Raw genomic sequence first — 25,802 nt, forward strand, 5'->3', positions numbered from 1 at the left:
CAGACAAGACGTTATTCTCCTTCTTACACTGCAAGACTGTTCGTGACCTTACTGTTCTAATGTTAGAAAATTACGTCTTATGCATATTGTTTATAGGCCTGATGGCTTCGCATTGCATGAAATAAAATAAAATAAAATGAATTAATAAAATTTTAACTGTCGGTAAAGCACCACACCACTTCACGCATTCCGTGATCGCCCCGATCTCCGCCTGCAGGACCGTATTATGGTCAGGCAGTCTAAAACAGATCTCAGGCCCACTCTGTCCTCTAACTTTGATCCATCCGTGTAACATGATCCTCCAGATGGCAATAGCGCCTTATCTCGTCTACTTTTGCAAGTATCGTTGCTTGGGAACTATAACAACATGTATCAATGAAGTATTATGAACTAGGTATACTATTTTTTTTTAAAATTCAATATCAAAAATGTAAAATAAAAGACAAGTTTTACATACAAATTAAATTCTTCAATATATTTCTCAAATATGAGGGTAGTAGAAGGAGCATGAGACATCATTCATAAACTTAACAGGCAAATGTCTTAGATGCAATCTTATTATACAATTTTCCCTAAGGGGTAACATACCGAATAAATACCACAGAAAAAAAAAATTAAAAAGAAAACTAACAGAAATACACAAAAAAATCATTTCTAAAAAAATTATTTCAAATTCAAAAAAAAATAACAGTTAAAAAATTCGCCTTTTTGTATGAATTAAACATACGCACAAAACACACGTACACGCACACACACACACACCGTTGCTGGACATCGATGTATGCAATTGTGAATTGCTTTACAGTTTCGCCCTTGTCTTAACGCCTATAGCCCCTAATACTCCGGTGTCTTCCAAATGTTTGTACAATAAATCCAAGTATTCTTCACGATGCTTTAAGAAATGGCCAGCATGCATGGATTTTTTCCAACACTTCCAAATACATTTGACATTGGCGCGTTCCCAATTTTCACGCACCGCTTGATTTGATGATGGAGGGCCGATAAGATCGTTGTCGGACACAAAGAATAAGGCAGGTTGTTTTAAGATAGTCGAATGGAACATTTGACTGGAACGCATGTAATGGATAGTTGCTTGATTGTGGAATGTTTTCAAGTGATAACTGAAAAAAAAGATTAAAAACAAAATAAATTAATTGTTATTTTGGCAATAATTTTAGTTAAATTTAATGAAATCAAACTATTTCTAAAAGTATGAAAAATCTTGCGCATCCTACACCAAAATATATTTATAGAAAATAAGCTACTGACTTCATATCCCACTTATAAAGTAATACAAGGCTTGGTGCTTTTCATGTTTAGATATTTTGGGTAGCTAACCAGCGGTTTTGCAACTTTGCCTAGGCTTGTAATGTTGTAACAAGTTCTAAGTGTAGTTAGGTCTCAGATGTGACGCTGACATGTGGTCCTGGGTATGAGGGAATTCCAGGAAATAATTCAAGAGGGGTTCGTCTGCGCCGGGCGGGCCAATCATCGGTCTTGCCTACGTGCCATTTGTCGAGCTACTGAACACAGTAGATGGGATGGCCAGGGCGATGTCGGTGGCGAGGTAGGACTCGGTAGATGGTTGCCGGACTGCGAAGGCGCTATGGCGAGTCATCAACCAGAGGAGGACAAGGGAGGGAGTTGGTGGCGTTCGATAAGAGGCCGATGGGTATCTTGACAGGATCATAACCGGACACTGTGCCATATGCCGCATGGCGGCGCGCATGTGGATACCGCACAATGATTTCTGTAGGAGTTGTCTCGATGAGGATGATGAGGAGACTTTTGAGCACTTGCTGTATTCTTGTCCAGGTCTGCAGAGACGTAGCCTCTCCTTTCTAGGGAGCCGCTTCTTCTGTGATGTGGTGAACTTGCGAACGTAGCTTTGGTATGTCTTCTGAGGTTTGTCGAGGGAACAGGATGGTTCCGACGGGGGGTGCCACAGGCTCCGGCGTAGGTAGATCCATGCTGGCGTAGGGACGGGTGGTTCTTCACCTTCCGCTTGGGTTCTCCGCTCCTCCTGTCCTCCTTCGTATATAACCTCTAGTCCGAGGTCTCATATTTTCCTTCTTTCTTTTCCCTTTCTCTCTCCAAACTGGCCTCCGAGTGAACTCATCTTTGGTGGGCAACCCATTTAACCTAACCTAGGTTTCAGAACTTGGTCACTATTAGGCCTTGTGTGTTACCGTCCTCAAATGTAGGTACACTTTTCCATATTTGACTACTTGGGGAGTAAAGCGTGTATTTTCCATCTGATTTCGAGAACATTTATATGAATCTCTTCTATATCTGTAATTGAAATCGATCAACCGTCTTGGTCGTTTTAAAGGCGCGCGTATTTTTCACCTTTGATGCACTAGTCAGGTATATTAGACTATCCTACATATGTATCTGCAGCTACGCTACACACAGATCCTCTCTTCGATAGAACCCCATAAAAACCCATCTCCCATTTTGACTTGAGATAGCATGACCCAGGTAACGTAGTCATTATACTTTGATACAACGCTGATTTTTTCCGTCAATGTTGGAATCTGTTACGTATGCGGCTTTTGGACGTCAAGCTTTCGTGCATTGTCAAATCCTATCTTACTCTCCAAGCTTAAGGAGATACGTACTTTGTTGCAATAAAGTAATAATCCTAATAAAAAAACATGTTTTTATTAGGCACGTATCACACGATGTGTACAACTTACAGAGTTGCCACATTTGAAAAACCACATGAGAATGTATACCGTGTAATACCGCATTTATATTTATTATGCTTGTTTTAAGAAAGTCGCATATAAAGGCTGTCAAAATATTGTAGTAGTAGTGAAGAAAAAATATCGTTAAAATCGCTACATTTTCAATCGGAGTAGAATTTAAACGGTAAGAAAGCACCTCGTGTGTTATTTTTAATTTATAATAAAACTACCGTAGCGCAGAGATTAGCATATCCGCCTATGACGCTGAACGCCTGGTTTCGAATCCAGGCGAGACCATCAGAAAAAATTTTCAGCAGTGGTTTTCCCCTCCTAATGCTGGCAACATTTGTGAGGTACTATGCCATGTAAAATTTCTCTCCAAAGAGGTGTCGCACTGCCGCACCCCGTTCGGACTCGGCTATAAAAAGGAGGCCCCTTATCATTGACCTTAAATCGGACTGCACTCATTGATATGTGAGAAGTTTACTCCTGTTCCTTAGTGGAATGTTCATGGGCTAAATTTGTTATTTGTTTGTTGTTGTTGTAGTAGTAGCAGTGTGTGGTACACTGAGGCGGCAGCCCTTGCCGATGAAGGAATTCATCGGGTCAATCCGGTACATTTGTTTGTAATAAAACTTAATGGAGGCCACTGTAGCGCAGAGGTTAGTAAGTCTGCCTATGACGCCTAGGTTCGTATCCGAACCGTATATTACTTACAATCGGACGAATGCAAATTTTCAACATAATCGGATGGAAATTGCGATCTGTTCTTTGATTACAATTTAACATGAACAGGCGGGCAGACGGACGGACGGACATAGCGAAATTAAATCAGAAAGTGATACTGAGTCGATCGGTATAATTATCAGATATGGATAAGTATAACGATCTCTCTCCCTTCTGGGTGTTACAAACAAATGCACTAAGTTATAAAACCCTATAGTTGTTGTTGTGGCAATTTGTTGTGTTGTCTTTTGAGTGTCCAGATCCAGGAACTCTGCGACTAAGCGTCGCATGGGGAGCGTCCAGAGGGATCAGGGTCTGATTACGGCTGGGCAGTTAAATAGGTGGCGTGTGTCGTGTGGACCCTGGCTACAATCGGGACATACATCTTGCACGTCGGCATCAATGCTTTCTCTATAGGAGTTGAGGCGGCTGTATCTGCCGTATAGTAATTGAGCTAGAACTTCTCTGGCTTGCCGGGGGAGGTCAATTTCTTTTGGTGCAATGGGAGGCGGTCGTTCTCCTGGGACTACATTCACCCGGTAGCTTATTTACCGCATTTGCTACCGTGCCTGCATCAAGGTTGTCGCTGAACCTAGATCATGCAGATCTACCTTAAGGCCCTGTACTACAATAGTGGAGTAGAGTATATAAAATTACCTACTGATAAAGTATTATCATTTAAATTAAAGATAATAACCTGAAGTATACCAGGCTTTTAACAATAAGGTTGTTTCAACAAAGAAATAACGACCCAATGAATGATTGCACAGACATCGGTCTTAATCCAATATAAAATTTATGGTGCGATATGAAAAATGAGATAACCATAGCCAAATCAAAAAGAAACAATAATAAGCCGTGGGGTATTGTTCAAGGGGCCTGGCAAAAAAATCCGAAAGAAAGATACAGGCATAATGTGGATTCAGTGGAACATATCAAAGATTGCTGGGCGATTTTAAGTTTTAAGCTCAATGATAAGAAACCTCCTTTTTATTGACGAGTCTGATAAGCGTTCCATAGAGCGGAAACAGTTGGTAGAAAAGTTTTACACTACTTAATGACGCAAAAATGTCGCCAGCAGTTTGTTGTTGTACAGTGTGGGGGCAGCCCTCGCCGATGAAGGACTTCATCGGGTCAATCCGGTACGTACAACCTGCCTCCATGGAAATGGTGGCCTGCAGGTTGTTGTAGCCACATTTTCATGTGGAGGTGGCGATCCTCGTCAAGTTCTTGTAGGTGAGCAAGCTCGTTCCGGTGTAAAGGAAAGATCGCAGTGGGAACAGTGTGGCCATTGGTTATTTAAAGGCAATGGGTTGTTGTCGTTGTAGCAGTTTGTTGTGTTCTATCTTTCGTCTGCTTGCTTCTGTTGAGTGTTAAGACTCAGGAACTCTGCGACTAAGATAGGGTGCGTCGGCAGGGATCTGGGTCTGCCTGGGCAGTTAAACAGGTGACGTGTATCATGCGGTCCCTTATCACAATCGGGGCACATATCTTGCACGTCGGCATCAATCCTTGCTCTGTAGAAGTTGAGGCGGCTGAATCTGCCGAAATGTAATTGAGCCAGAACTGCTCTGGTTTGCTGGGGATGGTCAATTGCTTCAGGTGCAATGGGAGGCGGTCGTTCTCCAAGGACTACAGTCACCCAGTAGCCATTTACCGCATCTGCTACCGTGTCTGCATGACTGTTGTTTAGACCTACTTGATATGCTGATATGATATGATATATTAAGGCTTCTGGGCGGTGGGTATCTATCCACAAGATTATGATTTGCGATAGCAACCCCAAAGGTATTGCTTAGACAGCATGTAGTTATGCCTTCGCACTGGTAGGATATTTGTCTCCTGATGGAGATGGTCCACATGAGAACTGAGGAGACAGCCCGCCGCAGTTCGGAGGGCGGCATTCTGACAGATCTGAATATTATTCCACTGTGTGTCACAAAGCTGACGAGCCCACACTGGCGCTGCATAACTTACCACAGACCGACCAATTGCTTTGTACGTGGTCAACAAGGTTTCTTTGTCTGCACACCAAGTGCTGCCAGCTAGTGACTTGAGGACTTTGTTTCTACTTTTGACTTTATCGCAAATTGCTGTCTGTGGCATGTGGAGAGAATGCGCAAGAGCTGTCAAATATGACGCCAAGTATTTTGGGACACTTGATGGTCGGAATCATTTCTCCATCGACCATCACAGTCAGCTCAGTATTCACCTCAAGCTTATTAGCAGTGAACAATGTGGCTGAAGATTTGGTGGCAGATATCTTCTGATAGACGATCAACCTATCGCAGTTGTCAACAATGAGTGGGGGCCTGATGCCATGATCGAACAATCGTCCGCATATGATACGATCTCTATGCTGCCTGAAGGGGGTGGAATGGAGGATAGGTAGAGGTTAAATAGTGCCGGAGATATCACTCCCTGTTTCACTCTAGGGTGCTTCGACTTCTTATTACTGAATTCCACAAATGACTGGCGACCACACAGTTAATTCGCGAACCAGCGTTTCAGGCATGGGTGGAGGGACATGTTGGCGATGTCCTCAAATAATTTGGCATGGCTGACCGTGTCGAATAGGGCGCCCCGGTAGCCGAGTTGGTAACGTGCTTGGATCACCAGTGCAGGAGTCGTGGGTTCGATTCCCGCCAAAAGCCTTGGTCTGTCGCTGCTGTGGTATCACAATAGACCTAAAATTGTCTAAGTGACAACATATCCGTGCCGATTGCATTCGATAGGTCCAGTGCCACGAGGACCGTCCTATCACATGGCCTGGGCTCATTGAAGCCACGGCAAATGTGTGCGGTAATGGCATGCAAAGCTGTTGTTGTGCTATGCAGTCTTCGAAATCCACGTTGATGCTCGGCGAATGCAAATTCTCCTAGGAGGCTCGGGAGGAGTAATGCCTCAAGCGTCTTTGCCACGGGTGAGAGAACTCGTCTCCCCTTAACTCGAGTCCTTTCCAGGCTTCAGTAGCGGGATCACTCTGCTTATTTTCCAGACATCGGGAACTATTAGAATGTTCAAAGACAGGTTGAGGACAGTAGTAAGATACTCAACTCCAGGTGAATCCAGATTCTTCAACATCAATGTAGAGGTTCCGTCGGGGCCCAACGCTTTAGATGATTTGGCGCCACAGATGACATTCGTAACTTTGCCCACGATAAATTGTGATGGCTGTTCATTGGCTCGGAGACTACGAATACGGCGAATGGCTCTCCTCGCCATTGGCATTTGCCAACCTCTGACCCACGGCGGCCTCCAACACATACAAGTTGAAAAAAAGCGTCGAAAGATGGCGTTCGGATATATTTTTGACGCCTTTGGCATAAAGTTTTCAATTTTCACCTTACATTGTTGCTAGAGATTGGCTGATTCTAATGATTTGATTTTAAATTTTAATTATTGCGATGCTAAAGTGAACGTTTGATGTGTTTTGATGATTTAGCTTATGCTTAGCGATAGAATACTTACAGAGTATAGTTTCTTAATGCATTTTGCATAGTGGGATTTTTGGGAAATATGGACTTTGGTACACCCACAGGTATTTCGGTAATATCAGCAGCACTATCCCAAACCTGGCAGACCACACGATCAAGTATTTGCGAATAACGTTGCATATCGCGGGACATTATTAGCATTATTTCACCCATTTCATAGGCTCCTACGGAGAAACCATGCACCACAATTGGGGCATAGGATTTATTGTTCTCCAAAAACTTTAAGGTTTCGGCCGCAACCACTTGAGAACCTTTGGTGGGCCACAACAACTGCCAGGGTGTTATATGGACTACCATAACATCGAAACCCAGATCTGTATAGATCTCAGCATATTTTTTAAGATGCTTCTGTTTGGCCATAAGCCAGGCCATCATTAATACTAAAGGATTGCCGGTGGGCTGTTTAAATCTACAAGTTTAAGAAATATTATTTTATATATAATCTAAACATTTATTCTTCCGAACATTTAGCTTACTCTAAAGTATTACTGTCCACCTCACTTTTAAAAGGCCCATTTGTGTATAAGGTCATGTTCTTCGTTATTTCTTTGGAAGAAATGAAACGACGATTTTTTAAAGGCGCCATTGAATTCTAAAAGAAAACAAAAAGTCATTAATGAAATAAATCAGATAAATAAATTTAACATGTAGAATATGTTCAACTAACAAACAAATCAGTGCCCAACTGCCGAATATTTAAAAAGAAAAATAAAAACTTCAACTACCGCCGCAAGCATCAGCTTTTGTTGTGCTATTGCTACTAAAATTTTGATTAATAAATAAACACATTGTTCATTTTCCAGGTGTTCCACTGCTGTTGCCAGCAGAGGTTGTATTCATTTATTGTATTTTTACTGATAAAAACTGATAGTAAAAAATAAAAAAACTTGAAGTACTTCCCGAACAGAAGATTATAAAAGAAAAAAAACTTTTACTCTTTTTTTTTGTGTTAGCTTATCAGGATGATTATCCATTCAGCCATGAAAATATTGGTTGGTGATAGGCAATAATATTTCTAATGATGTCAAAGGTCAATCAATTACCACATAATAAATAGTAGTACTCACATAAAAAGATGCACTAATTAATTGATATAACTTATAGACAATTACTAATAATATACACAAATAGATAAATTCTTTCATTTTTCCCGTTGATTTTTTTTTTATTATTTTGAAATTTCCCTTTTAATTAGAAACGAATTGCAGTTGCTAAGTATTCAAGTTCACAAAAACTACCAGACCGAATGCATCTATACGCTAGGAAAACTAGAATCCAAGTAACAAAGCCTTATGGTGATGGCCACAACTGACAAATTGTCCACTCTAGGGTTACTTTCTTTGTACATATCTACACATAGCGCGAAATAAGATCTACATGAGCAGAAGTATATTCACTTTGTCGTCATACTCTGAGATGACACAAAAAAAAAATAATAATTTTTGAAAACTCAGATCATTGGCATAAAAGAGGAGGGGGAAGAAAGCGGTGGGCGGTCATGTCTACATTTGACTCAATAAAATAGTTTTTTTTTTCAGTTTGTCATCAAAAGGAATTATCATAACAATTGTGTTACTGTGTATAGGCGACTGACATTGAATAGAAAAGTGAAAAAACACTGCCCCTCTCCCAAAAAAAAAGAGCTCAAACCAATTGAAAGCCATACACACACATATATGTTATATATATATGTGTGTGTGTGTAGTGGATCATAATTTGCTTTTATGGCTACCCCATAGCAAACACCTGTTGCAAACATTTTCAGAATAATAATTACAAAGAATAGAATAATTTTGTAAATTTTATTATTTTTTGGCGCCATCCATCCAGTTGTTCTACTCTCTAACATATGATTTTTGTATACCAACTTATTTGTTTTCCTATCTAAAGTCCTAAACAGAAGAAGCGTCGCATTGAAAAATGTTACTCTGCAAACAAATGTTAAAAAAGTAACTCGCAATAGTTCGGGAACTCAAAAATTTGTGCAAATTTGCAAAAATTTTTACTGAAAGTCGTTTGCGTACTTTATATGCCAGCAGAAGAGAGCGCGAGAGAGAGCAAATGTTGACAGTTAGAAATTAGAGAACCTGCAAATTTCTACTGGGACTTTTTGCCAGCAGAAATTTGCAACTTTGAACAGACGTAAAGGTCAACGTTGCTTTTGTGGAATTTGTGTGCAGAGTTGCATTTTGCTACTTCAAGTGTGGCAACACAGAATGACGCTCTCTTTCAAGCGGCAAAGTTGAAAATTGTTCAACTTTTCCCCGTTGCTTTTTTGGAATTTGTGTAGTGTTGCATTTTTGCAACGTGACGCTTAAAACCAAAACTAAACGCTCAACATCCTTTTTTGGCCTTAACACCTTCAAGTATTGTACTTAGACCTTATGGAGCTTATGTATTATTGATAGCCATAGTGTTGCAAGCCGATCTAGCGATTTCTGCCTGTCAATTCGTCCGTTCCTCGTTTATCTTCCGAACAAATGAAACAATCTTTCTAAGTTTCATTTAAAAAAATATGCAGATTGATTGTCACTGCCAATGGGCATATGTTAAAATATATTTTCCACGTCTTAATTGATCTTTAGCCTGAAATAGCTCCTATGTAAATAGTTCTAGCGACTTCGAAGAACATGGAAACAATTCTTATTCGATTTCCCCAATTTTGTATCTTTTAAGACATCGGTACTCTTGTACTGAATGTGGCTTTTGTTTATCCAAGATACGACAGTTTTGCTTGGTAACCTATTCAACCATATCATCGCTGTGCACAATTTTTCGAAACAGTGGAATTGGTCATTTGTCAAAGAGCAAGTATTTTGATAATCGTTTCAAAGATTTGCAGCATTTTGCAATGGCAAAGTATACTGAACACTTTTCACTTTCACCAATGACGATAAAAAAAATCACCCTTTAGTTAGTGCATTTGGTCATTTGTCACAGAGCACGTATTTTCGTAATCGTTTCAAAGATTTGTAGTCACGGCACGTTTGTGAGTTTCTCAATGATGAAATGGCAAAGTATACAGAAAACTTTTCACTTTCACCAATGACAATAAAAAAATCACCCTTAGGTTAAGTAATTTGCTTAAAGCCACGTTGTTCGGTCTCAGCTTTGGAAAGGAAGTTCCTTATCATTGAGTAAAAACTTAATGCAGTCTTTGATATGAGACAAGTCTTTACACTTCTCCTTAATTAAATGTTTGTGGTAAAATTTCCAGGTAAGGCCCAATTTACTAGCACAGTTCGAGGAACACGCAGAAAAGCCTGTCTAAATAGTCATGAAATATTTCATACATAAATGCCCACATTTTAATATATATGAGTTTTTGAGTTGCTTCACTATAGGTACTCGTATGTATAAATATTTTTATTTAAAAAATCATTTATTCGCTTTCAGTGTATCTGCCCGTTTTTTTTTTTTTGTTTTCTTTCTAAATATCCAACTCAACTAACTGAGGGCAGTAAATTGATATTTTTTAACAACCACCTACCCTTTAACCCTCATTGTGCCCCTAAAGACAATCACCGTTTTTTTTTTAATTTTTTCTAACTCAAATTGGAGAAAGAGAAACAAAGCATATAAGTTGTGCTTGCAAAAGTCATTTGACGTTGTGAGTCTAAACGTGATACCATGATTGATCCGTTTATTTCAACAAAACGTGACTTAGAATGAATACTCTTGGGCTTTTAAGAGAGAACACATGTATTGCATGAGCGTAGGAAGGTAATACTTATATATACATATGCATGTACATATGGATTTACATAGATATTGCGCTATGTATAGTGTGAGATGCGTTATGAGTTTTTTTATACACATTATAACTCATGGGATTTGTTGGTAACACTAAGCGGCATTTTCGGTTTGCTTTGTGTTACAAGGTGACATTGAAGGAATTGGATATTTTTTGATTCATCAATGAATGAAAAGCAAAAACTATATCCCATGCTTTTAATGTCACCCTGTAACACAAAGCAAACCGAATATTTGGCTTAGGATATGTCAATGCATTTCTTATGGCAACGAAAACTTGAAATTGAAAGATACCGGTACATTTTGCAATAGCGCAGTGAACTGTCAAGCAATCTTTCTTAAATTTGACACATATAAATAGAAATAGGTAAAGATTTAGATATAGCTCTCATTTTTATATATAAATAATTTGTGTTTGTTTGTTCCGTATAGACTCAAAAACGGCTGACCCTCCCCCTAACCTTAATTTTCAGAAACGACAGATCTTGGAGATGGGTGATGCGATTTAAACGAAATTTTGTGTGTTCTCTTATAGTAACATAAAAACAAAATTTTGGTATCCAAATTCCGGATGGGGTACATAGGGGGGACGTCCCACCCCAAATCCTACCAAATATATATATAGACCAATAACATCAATATGGAACTCAAATGAAAGGTATTTAAGATTAAAAAACATATCATTCGGACCAAGTGTTTGGGAGACCACCCCAACCCCCAAAACACCTTTTAATCGGACATATTTACCGACATGGCAATATGGGACTCAACTGAAAGGTATTTGCGAGTAGAATACGAATTTAAAATCCAAATGTGGGACCAAGTCTCTGGGGTCCACCCCTTTCCCAAAACACCCCCCAAAACAGGACTTATTTACTGACCATGGCAATATGGGGCTCAAATTAAAGGTATTTGCCCAAAGCACCCCCAAACCGATCATGTTTGCCGACTATGGAAATATGGTGTTCAAATGAAAGGTATTTGGGACCAACTGTCTAGAGGACGTTCCATCACCATAACAACCCCCAAATAGGACGTATTTGTACATTAAGACAATTTGGGTCTTCAAGACAGTGGAGCTCGATATTGATAGTTTTTGGGGCCCACACCCCAAACCGGACATATTTGCTGACTTTTGCAATAAGGGGTACAAATGAAAGGTATTTGAGATTAGAAAATGAATTTGATATCTAATTTCGAGGCCAATGCCAATACGGGGTTCAAATAAATGATATATAAATACATGAGAATAGAGCACGATGCTGATATATTTTTAGTGCTTAGTGTTTAGGGGACCACCCCACTCCCCAAAACACCCCTAAATCGGGCATATTTAGCGACCATGTAAATGTGGGGCACATATGAAAGATATTGGGAAGAAGAGCAAGAATTGATACCCACTTTCGGGACTCATATTCTGGGGGTCTACCCCTTTCCCAAAATAGACCACAAACAGCAATTATTTACTGCACATTGCAATATGGGACACAAAAAAGGTATTTGAGAGTACAATACGAATATCCAAATCTGGGACCATGTATTTATTCCCCAAAAACCCCCAAAGGATAAAAATTTGCCGACCATGCCAATATGTGGCTCATATGAATACTATTTGAGATTAGAACACTTATTTGATAACCAATTTTGCGACCAAGTGTTTAGGGGACGCCTCATCCTGTAAACTCTAATTAAACCAATGGCAATATTAGGTTTAAATAAATGGTATTTGAGACAAGAGCACGATGCTAATTTTTTTTCAGGACCAAGTGTTTAGGGGCCATTTCTCCTCCGAAAACACTCCTTAATCGGACATCATGAGAACATCAGGCGGAAATAAAAGCTTTTTAGAATGGCATTAAACCTTCCGAGCAAATTCGTGGTCCTATAAAGATCGTATGGGATTCAGATAAAGGCACTTATATTGTCATTCTGTTAGTCAAGCGATATGCATATACTATTTTCGTAGCTCGGGATTTCACTCAAAGCTCTTTAATTGTCAAAAATAGATATTCAAAGGATAATTCTGTTCCATATAAAGTAAAAGAGGGCGCAGCGGAGCGGGCCCGATTCAGCTAATGTATACATATATATCATCCTTTTTTTCTTATAAAGACATAGCTCTTAAATGGAGTGCTTTAACAGAACTGGAAGCAGAGTGTTTCTAGAAAGAAAAAAATTCTGACCATAACTTAAAAAAATCGGAAATCTTAATAAGCCAGCCAAAATATTTAAAAAAATAGAAATTTTTAGATATGAGACATTCCTGTTGCAAATCTCGCAAAGTTCACAAAATTAGTGAGCATGCTATGGCGATATGACCAGTACTGCCAGCCAAGAAAATTATTTCCTACTAAAATTCAAGAAAAATCCTACCAAACTCGACCAAAACCTACCAAATGTTCTACAAGCCAAAAATGCGGTATATGTTTTTAGAACAACCACCGGAGACTAGGCTATTTTACCATTCCTTTTTAAACACATCAAATAATAAATTTTCAACGCTACAAATGATCTAAATAGTACCGTCGTTATTCATAAAGGATCTTGCCATATCCGTCCGTCTGTTTGCAGAAATCACTATATAGCCTTCAATGATGGCCTATAGCTTTTTATAGCACCCTTTTTACCCGTATGTTTGCCTCAATTTCCAACTACCAATTTGCACCGTTACAGATTGAAGGTTCAAATCCGCATTTCTTACCCAGAATTTACGGAATTTGAAAGAGAACCCCTAATACACGTAGCTGTTACAGTCAATATCAGACTGTAAACCGAAATTTAAAACAGTGAGACCCCTTGTAACAGTGTTTTGTCTCTCGACATCCGTGGTTTTTGTTCTGCACTGGTAACGAATACATAGAAGCAATAAGAAGTGAATTAATTTTGATTTATCCCCTGCGATTTTTTCAGTAATTAACTTTGTATTTATATGTTGAAAAAATCTACCAAGAATTGAGGTCAACCTACTTAGAGAATAAAAACCTACCAATTTTAGTAGGAACCTACCACAAACGCCAGCACTGGATATGACTGTAAATAGAGTACACATTAGAGATGTGCACGTGAGTGATTTTTCACTCAGGCTCACGCACGGTCACGAGAAAAATAGTATTCACGAAGCGAATAATATTTTTTTTTTGTTTGCCAAACGTCAGCGAAAATTGGGAAAAAACTGGCGAAAAAGTAGTACTCTTCTTAAAATGAGGAAAATGACATAAAAAAGTGTATAAGCAATCCCCGAAACCATTATGACTACCTTTGCCGGCATATTTTTTTTGGTTTTATTGCTTATTTAATTTAGTTTGCTTTCATATAAACCTATTTCCCGATATTACTTCTTGAGATCTTATAGAACGCAATACTTTTCCGATTTAGCCGAAATTTGCACCACAATGCACAGTTACTTCTACCAGGTCTCCAACATCCTAACCATGTATGGTCCGAATCAGTCCATAAGATTCGGTATATAAGATTCGGCCCGGCCGAACTTAGCACGCTTTGCTAGTTGGGATTAAAATAAAAAATAAGTCCTAAAACTTGGAACATACTTAATTTTTGCCTTTGGAATTATTCCCCTTATTTGGGTTTTATTTCGTTTTTTACTGTTTCTCACACAAACACTATTTAGTATTTTCAAATGGCTTAGTGTGCCCATGATCTAAACCATCGTATTCTTGGTATTTCAAGGCGATTTAATCATGTCTTCACGCTTATTTTTATACCCACCACCATAGGATAGGGTTATACTAACCGAGTCATTCCGTTTGTAACACCTCGAAATATTGATCTGCGACCCCATAAAGTATATATATTCTGGACTGTCCCGACATTCTGATTCGATCTAGGTAGCCGCTTGAAATTTTGCATAGTCACATAATATTGGTGTAGGTCGTTGAGGATTGCAAATGGGCCATATCGGTTCAGATTTGGATATAGCTCCCATATAAACCGATCTCCCGATTACATTTCTTGAGCCCCTGAAAGCCGCAATTTTCATCCGATATCGCTAAAACTTTGTATGTGGTGTTCCGTTATGACTTTCAACAACTATACCAAGTGCGTTCCAAATCGGTCTATGACCTGATATAGTTCCCACATAAACGGATTTTCCGATTAGAATTCTTGAGCACCTGGAAGCGGCAATTTTTATCCGATTTGGCTGAAATTTTGCACATAGTGCTCTGTTGTGACCTCCAACAACAGTTTCGTGTACGGTCTAAATCAGTCTACGACCTGATATATTTCCCCGATTTGACTTCTTGAGCCCCTGGAAGCCTCAAATTTCTTCCGATTTAGCTGAAATTCTGCACATAATGTTCTCCGATGACTTCCAGCAATTGTATCAAGTACGCTTCAAATCAGTCTATAACCTGATATAGCTCCCATATAAACCCATCTTCAGATTTCACTTTTTGAGCCCTTACAACCCGCAATTTTTTTCCAATTTAGCTACAATTTTACACATAATGTTTTGTTATGACTTTCAACAACTGTGCCAAGTTCAAATCGGAGTATAACCTGATAAAGCTCCAATATAAACCGATCATCCTTGTTCGGTTTCTAGAAGCTTTAATTTTGCTAGTTTGACAGAAGTTTGGTATGTAAAATAAAATTAAGCCCTTCAACTAAATTTAGTTTGCATAAACTTTTAGCAGAATTAATGGTGGTGTGCTCCAAAGATGCTTAGTTCGGCCCGGTCGAACTAAGCACGCTTTTACTTGTTTATTTTTAGTGTGGCTTGGCTGAGATAATAAAAAGGGCCAAATCGATCCATAATCTGATATAGCTCCCATATAATTGGACTTCTCAAGTGTCTAAGAAAGAATATGGTGGAGAATATTTAACGCAAGCAATCAAAAATGACGTATAAAAGGAACACTTAAGCAGGCAATCGACGATAGTCAAAATGCAAATTTTGTTTTTGGCTTATCATTAACTTTTGTAATCGATATCATCGGAACTTTTTACTTTTTAAACTGAGTAGGCACAAATATCGTGGTTGCTATGAACCACACATTTAAATGGCAATTAAATGGCAACCATGCATTCATTGTATTGAGTTTTGATTAGAATAAAAAACTCATACAATTGTATTTTTTGCGTTGATCACCCATTAAGGGAGTCGAGTTTTAATGGCCACGGGAATGTTACATAGAAATGAGATTATATTTTTATTTATATACATATATATTTTCAATAAATAATAGAATAACAAAAACCGAAAAGAATGAGTTGGACACTCTGCATAAAGTAGTCAAAGGACATGGATATAAAATCCCGGCACGGGTTAACTGTGAGCTCCACACAGGCTGCAACTTGAGGTCCGATCTGTGTGGTGTTCATGCTGTCACGAGAAGCGTAGCTGTCCCCCGCCCAGTCTCAGTGAGAGGTCGGGCGGGGGACAAGGCGGGTTATTGGCGCCTTTAAAAAACCAATGGCCTCCTGTTCCCGTGCCAATCGTTCGTTTGGACCGGAACGAGCTTGCTCACCTATAGGAGCTAGACGAGAAGTTTAATGCCATTAAAAAGTTTTATTCATATATCGCATAAAAATGTGCCACAGTGCGAAACCTCTTTTAAGAATTTTTTTAACATGACTATGCATGGCATGATACCTCGCAAATGTCGCCAGCATTCAGAGGGGACAACCACTGCTTTAAATTTTGTCCGATGTCCTCGCCAGGATTCGAACGCAGGCGTTCAGCGTCATAGACGGACATAGACTACAGTGGCACGAATTCGATATCCACTCTAGGGCGAAGTGTCCCCACACTTAAATGATATTAGAGAGTTAAAGGAGGCGCAGCGGAGCGGGCCCGGTTCGGCTAGTAGGTATATACAATTATTTATCGCCTTTCATTTGACTGGCACTCATATTGTCGGGATCATGTCAGATTTCAGTTTTGGGGTTTTCGGGGATGTGCGGTTTCTTTCCATTACTTAACCCCAAATCATTATATCAGATTCGTGTTTTTGGATTACTATAAGGGCGGAAATAAAAATGTACTTGCATTTAAATGGGCAATGACTAGAGATGGGTGATGAGTAAAAACCCAAAACGTATTTACCCGGTAAATTGGGTAAATACCCGGTATTTATACTCAAAGGCTTGGTATTTATAATTTTACAAATAGGGTAGGGGTCTACCAGAACACACTGTACCAATTTTAATCGAATTCGGGTAATAAATGGATCTTTCATGGCTTCAATACCCTATGGCGGGAGATCGGGTCTGCGCTACGGTGGCCCCCTGCCAAAAAAAATATAAAAACTATTTCCATAGTGTGCCCTACATTTTATGAGAATTTCAACCAAATCGTTTTTGAGTCTATAAAAAGCAAACAAACAAAGCACAACAATTTGACTTTTACATACATACGTAGGTATAATATAAAGCCCTTCATGGGTTCCCTTTTTGGCATTTTCTTTATCTAATCTTCAATAGCATTATTTGGCTTACCATATTGCCTGATTTGGTGCTCTAGAATACAATTTTGCATTGTTTTCAAATACAATATATGTATTCATATGATATTGAGGTGCCGTTGACACTTATAAACATTGTTGCCATTTAATAGATAAACCAAACAACTAGTTTCTTCTATCATTTGCTTTGTGATCATTTGGTATAATTAAATTCAAAATACCATGCAGCTTCCTTAAGTCGTCATCTCGTGTTTTTTCACACCACAACAATAGCATGAACTTTGTTTGTCTAAAGTACTTTGACAAAACTTGTTTCGATAAAGGTACCGTTGTTTAATAAATAATAGGCACTTAGCAAACAGATCCAATTTTTAAAGAAAATATATATAAATTAGTTCACTACTAACACAAACTTTATCCCACCTTTAAAAACGTATTAAAGAACAGATACAACAAAAAAAAAACTAAGGTCTAATTTGCTATCTCCCATGACTATTGATTGTTGTAGATACATATTGTAAAGACCTTTATAATAAATGCAAATTGTTGCATGAGGCGGACTGAACTAAGCTGGGCGGGCTATCAATTGAACTGTAGTAATTAAATAAAAAAAAATTCAAATGTCTTTGGTTTGCTTACATGGTTTTCTAGATTCGAATGCTGGGCCTGCAAGGGTTTGTTTAAACATGAGAAATTGCGAATTTGTTGCCTTGGGTGCTTAAACGTTGACAGAAGCAGCTTCGAGTTTGTAGGACCTTGTGTAACAAAGAAAACAAAAAATATAACAGTTATAAAAAAAGATGGTGTATTAACATACATACATATAATGTGGGCAAAAGAGAGAATGTGTGTGTGTGTGTGATATGCGTGGCAGGAGATAAATGATTATATTGAATTATGGTGATACACATAGAATATGAACAAAGCAAAATGAATACAATTTCTTATGTTTTCTTAAACAATATACCTATGGTCTTAACATTTTTTTGCAGGCTCAAATCCCTCAACCATTTTCTTTAAACTATAATTAAAGCATTTCTTTTTTCTTTAACGCAAAACTACCATAATTGTAAAACACATATTAAACAATGTTTTTTTTTTTTTTTTTTTTTTTTTTGGAAAAAAATGTTATTCTATGGATTTTATATTAAAATTTATTTTTTTACATAAATATATTCAAAAATGATTTTTAATAGTATATTAAGATACATTTGCTAACAGTCGATTATATTGGGTTGCCCAAAAAGTAATTGCGGATTTTTTAAAAGAAAGTAAATGCATTTTTAATAAAACTTAGAATGAACTTTAATCAAATATACTTTTTTTACACTTTTTTTCTAAAGCAAGCTAAAAGTAACAGCTGATAACTGACAAGAAAGAATGCAATTACAGAGTCACAAGCTGTGAAAAAATTTGTCAACGCCGACTATATAAAAAATCCGCAATTACTTTTAGGGCAACCCAATACTTTACTTTTGTATTTCATTTACCATGAATACCTTAAATCAACCCTATTTTGAAAATTTTTTAAATTGGTTTGTTATTGACATTATAATGCGTTACAGTGTATGTCCATAGAAGTTAGAGGTTAACACATCTATGATTGTTTTCCAAAATTTTAAAGTTATTTCTTATTGTTAAACATATTGAAATCTTAAAACCAATATGACATTTGCCCTGTGCCAATCAAGGTTGTTGTTGTTGAAGCAGTGAGTTCTACACTGAGACGGCAGCCCTTGCCGATAATGTTGTCGAGCAACTTATGCCTACATTTTATGCGTTAGCTACATTGAAAAACGTTCCATTATTAGTTTGTTAAAACGGTATGTTGGGTCTTAAAGTTTAATTTCTTTACTGCATTCTGTTAGTGATTTTGCAAGGCGGATTTAAAAAGGTGGTCTCACCCGAACAGCCGTTAACAGCTGATCAGGTCTGAGGGTATTAAGATAACAGATTTTTGTTTGCGTTCTCTTTGTTGTTAACTTCTTTCTCGCATATTTTCTGCTCATGTACGCACACGCACACAAATTTCTTTGCGTGTGTTGGCAAAAGTACGATCAGCTTGATGACATGATGGCAGATTGCACCATATGATTTGTGGTTGTTGTAAAAATGAGACCACCTTTAATTGTTTCGCCATGATAATTTTGCAACTTGGATAGGATGGATCCGGAGTGATTTGGTAGTTAGTCAAGTAGGATTGACTGACCAGATGAATAGATGACGAGGGTCTTGTGGTTCCTGGTTACGAGAAAGATATATCTAGCATATTGCCATCATGTTTAGTTTGGTGGGGGAAGGCAGCGCTGCCTTTTGTAGAGCTGAACCTCTTACTCTAGATTATAAAGATCAAACCTGAATTTTCTGGATTGATTGATGCGATAACAGCTGTTAAACCAGGGCTGCGGAGTCTAATACTCGTCTCCGAACCCTGGTCGAAGTCGGTGTGTTAAGGCGGAGTCGGAGAGTGGTTCGGGGTCGCGGCAAGCCAAATTCCGACTCTGGCTCAATAGTCCGTCTCCAGCCAAAAAAGCTTGACTCCGCAGCCCTGTTAAAACTATTTGTACCGCTTATAAATATGTCTTATTTCGTTAAGTATCTGTCTTATGCCTTCGGATAGATGTGATCACAATGAAAACTAGCGGTCTGGCTTCTTTTGTGTTGTAGTTGTTGTAGCAGTTTATTGTGTTCCATCTTCCGTCTGCTTGATTCTGTTGAGTGTCCAGATCCAAGAACTCTGCGACTAAGATGGGGTGGGTCCAGGAAATCTCAGGATCTGAGTCGAGTGGGTCTGGCTGGTCAGTTGAACTGGTGATGCGTGTCTTGTGGTCCCTGATCACAATAGGGACATACATTTTGCAGGTCGGCATCTATCCTTGCTCTATCCTAGGTCGACATCTATCCTTGCTCTGGAGGTGGCTGCATCTGCGGGATCGTAATTGAATCAGCCGATTGCGGGGGGAGATCGATTTCTTCAGGTGCAATGGGAGTCGGTCGTTTTCCAAGGACTACATTGAACCGGTAGCTATTTACCGCATCTGCATGAAAGTTGTCTGGGCTGGCTTTTGTCACAGTTTTTCATAACAGCACTGGCCCCACTGGCGCTGCATTGTTTACTACGGATCGGGCAATGGAAATCTTTATTTGTCTTACCATCCATTGACTGTTTTTTCATCCAGAGGTAAGAATCTTTGCAACTAAGGTAGGGATGGAGTGTTTAGTCCCAGGATTTTGCATTTAAAAATTAGAACAGCAGCAAATGCCAAATCATAGTTGAGCCACGAATACATTGATTTGTTGTACGAGGGTAACTTATTCTGATGCAGTGGGAAAGCGAATGGTATTTAAGGATGTCATTTATTTGGTGGCTTTTGTGTGCATGACCTTTTAGGATCTCCAACTAATTTTCTAAGCGTAGCATTCCAAAAAGAACCGTATGTTGTTGTAACCACATTTGCATTTGTGGAGGTGGCGCTCCTCGTCATGCTCCTGTAGATGAGCAAGCTGGTTACGGTCCAACGGACCTATCGCCGAGGGAACAGAGTGCCCTATGGTTATTTAAAGGCGCCAATAACTCAGCTTGTCGTATCGAGCATCATAGGCCCTCAGTATTTGTGCAAGAGCCGGTGCCGCCCAGCCTCTCACTAAGATTCTCCCCTCGATACCGCTGAATGTCCGCGACTGCCGTCGCAGCTACTCCATATCCGGAGCATTCCACTATCCGCAACCTGTGGACGTGCCCCCTTATCATGTAGCTACGCTCCTCCGTATCATCCTAAACAGCAGTTCATAAATGGCTGCAGCAATTTTAGATCTGGGTTCACTCCGTCCCAAAACAATCATTGTTAAGTTTTCCGATGCCAATATTTGGCTGGATTTGGGCTTACAACATTTATACGATATTTAGTCCTGGCAGTGGCAAGAGAAGATCCCCGTAGCGTACAGTGAATGCCTGGGTTCGAATCCAAGCGAGAACATCGAACAACATTTTCTGAGGTGGTTATCCCACCCTCTCATAATGACAGCAACATTTGTGAATTACTGTGCCATTTGAAAGAATGGTAGGGTAGCCATGTAAAAACATCTCCCCAAGGAAGTGTCGCACTGCGGCAAGCTGTTGTCCATTGAAGCGCAGAGGTTTGCATATCCGCCTATGACACCGAATAGCTAAGTTCAAATCCCGGCGTGAACATAGGAAAAATTTTTAGCGGAGGTTATCTCCTTACTTACGCCGGCTACGTTTGTGAGGATGTTGTTGTAGCAGTGTGTTGTACACTGAGGCGGCAATTCTTGTTGATGAAGGGCTCCATCGGGTCAATCCGGTACTTACAACGGGTTGCCATGGGATTGTGAGGTATGCTGCCATGTTAAAACTTCATAACTAAGTGGTGTCGCTATACGGCACGCCGTTCGGACTCGTCATAAAAAAGGAAGCCCCTTACCATTGTGCTTAAACTTTAGTCGGGCTGCACTCATATGACATATGACAGAGAAGTATCACTTGTACCTTAATTGAATGTTTATGGGAAATTTAGTAAATTACCATTGAGTTAAAACTTGAATTGGACAGCATTCCTGGATATGTGAGAAGTTTGAACGCCTTTCCTTACTGGAATGTTCGTGGGAAAATTTTCAAGTTGCAAGAGCTCTTTGTAATATACAGTCAAGAATACCAATCAAACACTTGGAGAGAGAGCTAGCTATAACCGGCTGCCATGGGATTGTTGTTGTTGTTGTAGCAGTGTGTTATACACGGAGGCGGTAGCCCTTGCCGATGAAGAACTCCATCGGGTCAATCCAACGCGTACAACCGGCTGCCATGGGACTGTTGTTGTTGTTTTAGCTGTGTGCTCTACGGCGGCAGCTCTTGCCGATGAAGAACTCCATCGAGTCAATCCGTTACGTACAACCGGCTGCCATGGAATTGGTTGTACACTGAGGCGGCGGCGTTAAATACATCCGGCTGCCACGAGATGATGGAGGCCAACTTCCTCAGATGCAATGGGTGGCGGTCGATCTACAAGGACAGCGTTCACCGCTTCTGCTACAGTGTCTGCTTGAATGCTTGTTGTGATAGATTTCCATGTACTGCTTCTTTTAAGATGATAGAAACTCTTCGACAACTACAAATCTTATTAGAACGTATACAACTGTCGAAAGATTTTTAAATTTAATGATATCTGGTTGGTGGGATCTCTGACTTGCAGTTTTAAATCGCTGGAGGATTCATCGGCACACAATGATATGTCCTAATTATCTCGCAGACATTTGTATGTTCAGGCAATGCCATTAACGTTTGAAATTATGGGTAGGTGATTTTCTAGCCATACTATACAAACAATATGTATGATGAATAAGCTTTATCAGCGTTTCGCTTGGACTACTGCTGAGTTGTTAGAATTGTTCGCACGGCTCACTGTTGTATGATGATACCATACAGTCTAGACGGTATACATACAATATCTTCATCAGCGATTATTGATTCTAGGATTCTTTCGTCACCTTTACTGCAGTTGGGAAAAAGGTTTTCCCATGTTTTGAACACGTTTGCATTTGTCATCATTTAAAAATGTTTTTTAAATGATTTTTGATAAAATTGAACTTTGTTTCGGGCATCGTCTTCTTATCTTTTGTACTACGCAATGGGCTGGAACAGGGCTTACCAAAGCTTGGCCATTGTGCACCAATAAATTTCCAACAATTAGTACTTTTTTCAAGTAGTATAATGCAAAGCGATGTGTCGTATCCCAAATTTCACATACATTTTCACTTATATTGTCAAAAGTGATACCCCAGAGAGATTGTACTTTCAATGTTGTTGTTGTTGTAGCAGTTCGTTATAAACTGAGGCGGTAGCCCTTGTCGAGGAAGTACTCCATCGGGTCAATCCGGTACGTACAAACGGCTGCCATGGGATTGCACTGGATCAATATTCTCTAAATGCTTGTTGCTTGATCATGTGCCAGGTGTTATTTGGCTAAATTTTGTAGCCACCTTGTGTTTAGTCCTCAAAAAAAGTCATGAAGGCAGTAGCTTGACTTAAATTTTGCATGGAAAACTCAGCACAATATTGAAATCAAGGATCATTAGTTGAGCTGATGTTGGTACATTTCACATGCATTACTATTATTGTCAAAAATGGCACTCCAGAGAGATTGTACTTCCAATACACTGGATCAATATTCTCTAAATGCTTGTTACTTGATCATGGCCAGGTGTTATTTGGCTAAATTTTGTAGCCACCATGTGTTAAGTCTTCAAAAAAGTCATGAAGGTAGTAGCTTGACTTAACTTTTGCATAGAACACAATATTCAAGTCAAGGATCCGTAGTTGAGCTGATGTTGGTAAAATTGGAGTTTATTTTTTCTTATTTCTGTTCCACCGAAGATTTTCTGCATACAAGGGTTACAAACCGCCGACAAATTATAAACAAGCAGATTTTAGAAAAATACAGGAGCTCTAAGGACAAAATCATGATGCTTCATAACGTTAGGAATTATTGTTAATGGATTTGTATTTTTTTTTCAATTTTGTTGCGTAATGTACCTTAATATTTTTTTTTATAAACTACAATTTTAGGCATGAATAAAAATCAAATGTCTCCCCTGCGCATCCACGTCACACACTCTTACATACATATGTATATTATTATTATTTTGCGCAATAATTTAAATATCGTTCATTTGCGAGAGTCAAAATAAAATTTTGATGTTTTTTTTTTTTTTGTTTTCTATAACAACAAATCTTTCAAAAGTCAATTATTACAAAACATTTTTTTTGTAATTTACCAGAAATCTCTCAAATCATCGATATAGTATTTCAATTATGGTAAATTCAATTTACCCGTTAAAGTTGTAGTAAGAAGCTGGCTTTTTAGGGCCGTATCATATGCCTGGATGTTGGTGTTAATGCCTATCGAAGTGGAAAATGCACTTGATGAAGCTGCCCTAACAAAACTCAAACGAAGGGGTGAAGAATTCAGGGCAAAACGGGATATGGCAGCCATCATTTAGCTGAAAACGTAAGAAAATTAGCTCATATTTGAAACAAAAATTATATATTGCCATGTTTGTGAGTGTGAATTGCACAAAAGCTCATAAACATATCGAAATAGCAAGAAAAAAAAACTTAAGTACCTAAACAAAGGGTAGAGGGCATTTTGTGTTAATAAAAGGGACTGTTAAACATTGTGTTATTTCCCGGCAAGCATTATCTACATATGGCCATATGATAGTCTTCCCACTGCCACAAAATTAGCTTTTATACCTTTGTAGACACACATAATTGGATATAATTGTTGTCTTGTTGGATGATAGCATTTGACATCAGCCACAGCCATTCTTCATTCACGCATAAAGAATTAAAACTTAAATACCACAATAGCAATAGCGCACTACAACACACCACATTTACATGGGCACAGAATGTACATACATACAACTAACTGGTAGTCTGGTATTCTATATTTAAATATTTACACATACCGATTTTCTTTTACAAATGTATATTTCGTATTCTATCCGCTATCCATCCAAACATAAGAGACTTTGTACCCTACTACAAATTGATTCGATGATTGTAGCTACCACCTATAGGTCTTTTTGGGATCTCGAGTGCGGAGAGGATTGGGATGAGGAGGATAAAGCTATACAATCAAGAAAACTATGTAACTACGGACGGAATAAAATCAAGTCTCCACGCGCATTTATTTTTTTTTTGCATATGTCTGCAGATAAAGAAAAACACAACACCATACACTTAAATACATAAAAATAGATTAATAATATTGCTTTTAGTTTTTGCTAAATGGGTTTGAAAAATCGAAAAAATATATATACATATATGTATATATGGAACATTCTGACTCTGTTACACTTACGTGTCTTTGTTGCTAATTGAGTTTTACGTTTACAATCAACGCCCAGAAGAGCAGCCGCTTTTAGAATTTAATTAGATTTTTTTTATTATATAGCTTATTAATTTATGTTTCTTCCGTTTTCTGTTTCCTTTAATCCCTCTCGTCTCCGCAAAATATGCTGTTAATACCGTACTCACTCCACCAATAATGAATGCAAATCCAATCGCATAAAATGCAATTGTCAATTATTCTATTGACAATCAAGTGTCAAAACAAAACTGTCAATGCAAGACTAGTTAGTAGCCATGGCTGAATTATTTAAAGGTTGTCTCACGCGAACAGCTGTTAAACAAACGGCCAGATTTAACGGTACTAGGTCTGTTCGCGTACTTTTCCAGTAAAAATTTCCAGGAGAGTAAGCAGACTTTACCCTAAGGCGGATTTAAAAAGGTGGTCTCACGCGAACAGCTGTTAACAGCCGACCAGGTTTGAAGGTACTAAGATGACGGATTTTTGTTTGCATTCTCTTTGTTGTTATCTTCTCTCTCGCATATTCTCTGCTCATTTACGCACACGTATACAAACGCACACAGATCTCTTGTTTCGCCATGCTCAGAATTTACTCTATTTGGCTATTTATTTGAATTAAACAGCTGGTTTTCATAAAACAGCCGTTCGATACTGCGAATTTCTGCTGGTAAAGAGCTCTGGTAGAAATTTGCAAGCTCTCAATTACCAAAATCGCGAAATTTTGCTCGCTCTTCGGCATTCTCCCGCTCTCTTTTGCTAGAAAATTAACTACAATTTGTGCAAATTTGCACAAATTTCTGAGTACACAAACACACTTATTAA

At 38.7% G+C, this 25,802-nt stretch overlaps 1 protein-coding gene across 7 annotated transcripts; it reads right to left on the reverse strand.

Moving 5' to 3' along the window:
- Positions 1–447: 447 nt before the first annotated feature.
- Positions 448–25,169, reverse strand: LOC106082156 (uncharacterized). 7 transcript variants are annotated; one of them, XM_013244503.2, is made up of 7 exons: positions 24,972–25,168; positions 24,577–24,818; positions 23,936–24,105; positions 17,731–17,846; positions 7,390–7,505; positions 6,888–7,322; positions 448–1,121 (listed from the first exon to the last, which is right to left on the reverse strand). In XM_013244503.2, exons 3-7 carry the CDS (start codon positions 24,099–24,101, stop codon positions 800–802), a joined length of 1,155 nt encoding a protein of 384 aa, XP_013099957.2. In that variant the 5' UTR covers positions 24,102–24,105; positions 24,577–24,818; positions 24,972–25,168; the 3' UTR covers positions 448–799. The 7 variants fall into 7 exon arrangements, with proteins under 7 accessions (XP_013099957.2, XP_013099958.2, XP_013099956.2 ...); XM_013244504.2 differs by having other exon boundaries at positions 24,577–24,849; XM_013244502.2 differs by lacking the exon at positions 24,577–24,818.
- Positions 25,170–25,802: the final 633 nt, after the last annotated feature.

Source organism: Stomoxys calcitrans, chromosome 5, assembly GCF_963082655.1.
Source record: "Stomoxys calcitrans chromosome 5, idStoCalc2.1, whole genome shotgun sequence".
NCBI lineage: Eukaryota > Metazoa > Arthropoda > Insecta > Diptera > Muscidae > Stomoxys > Stomoxys calcitrans.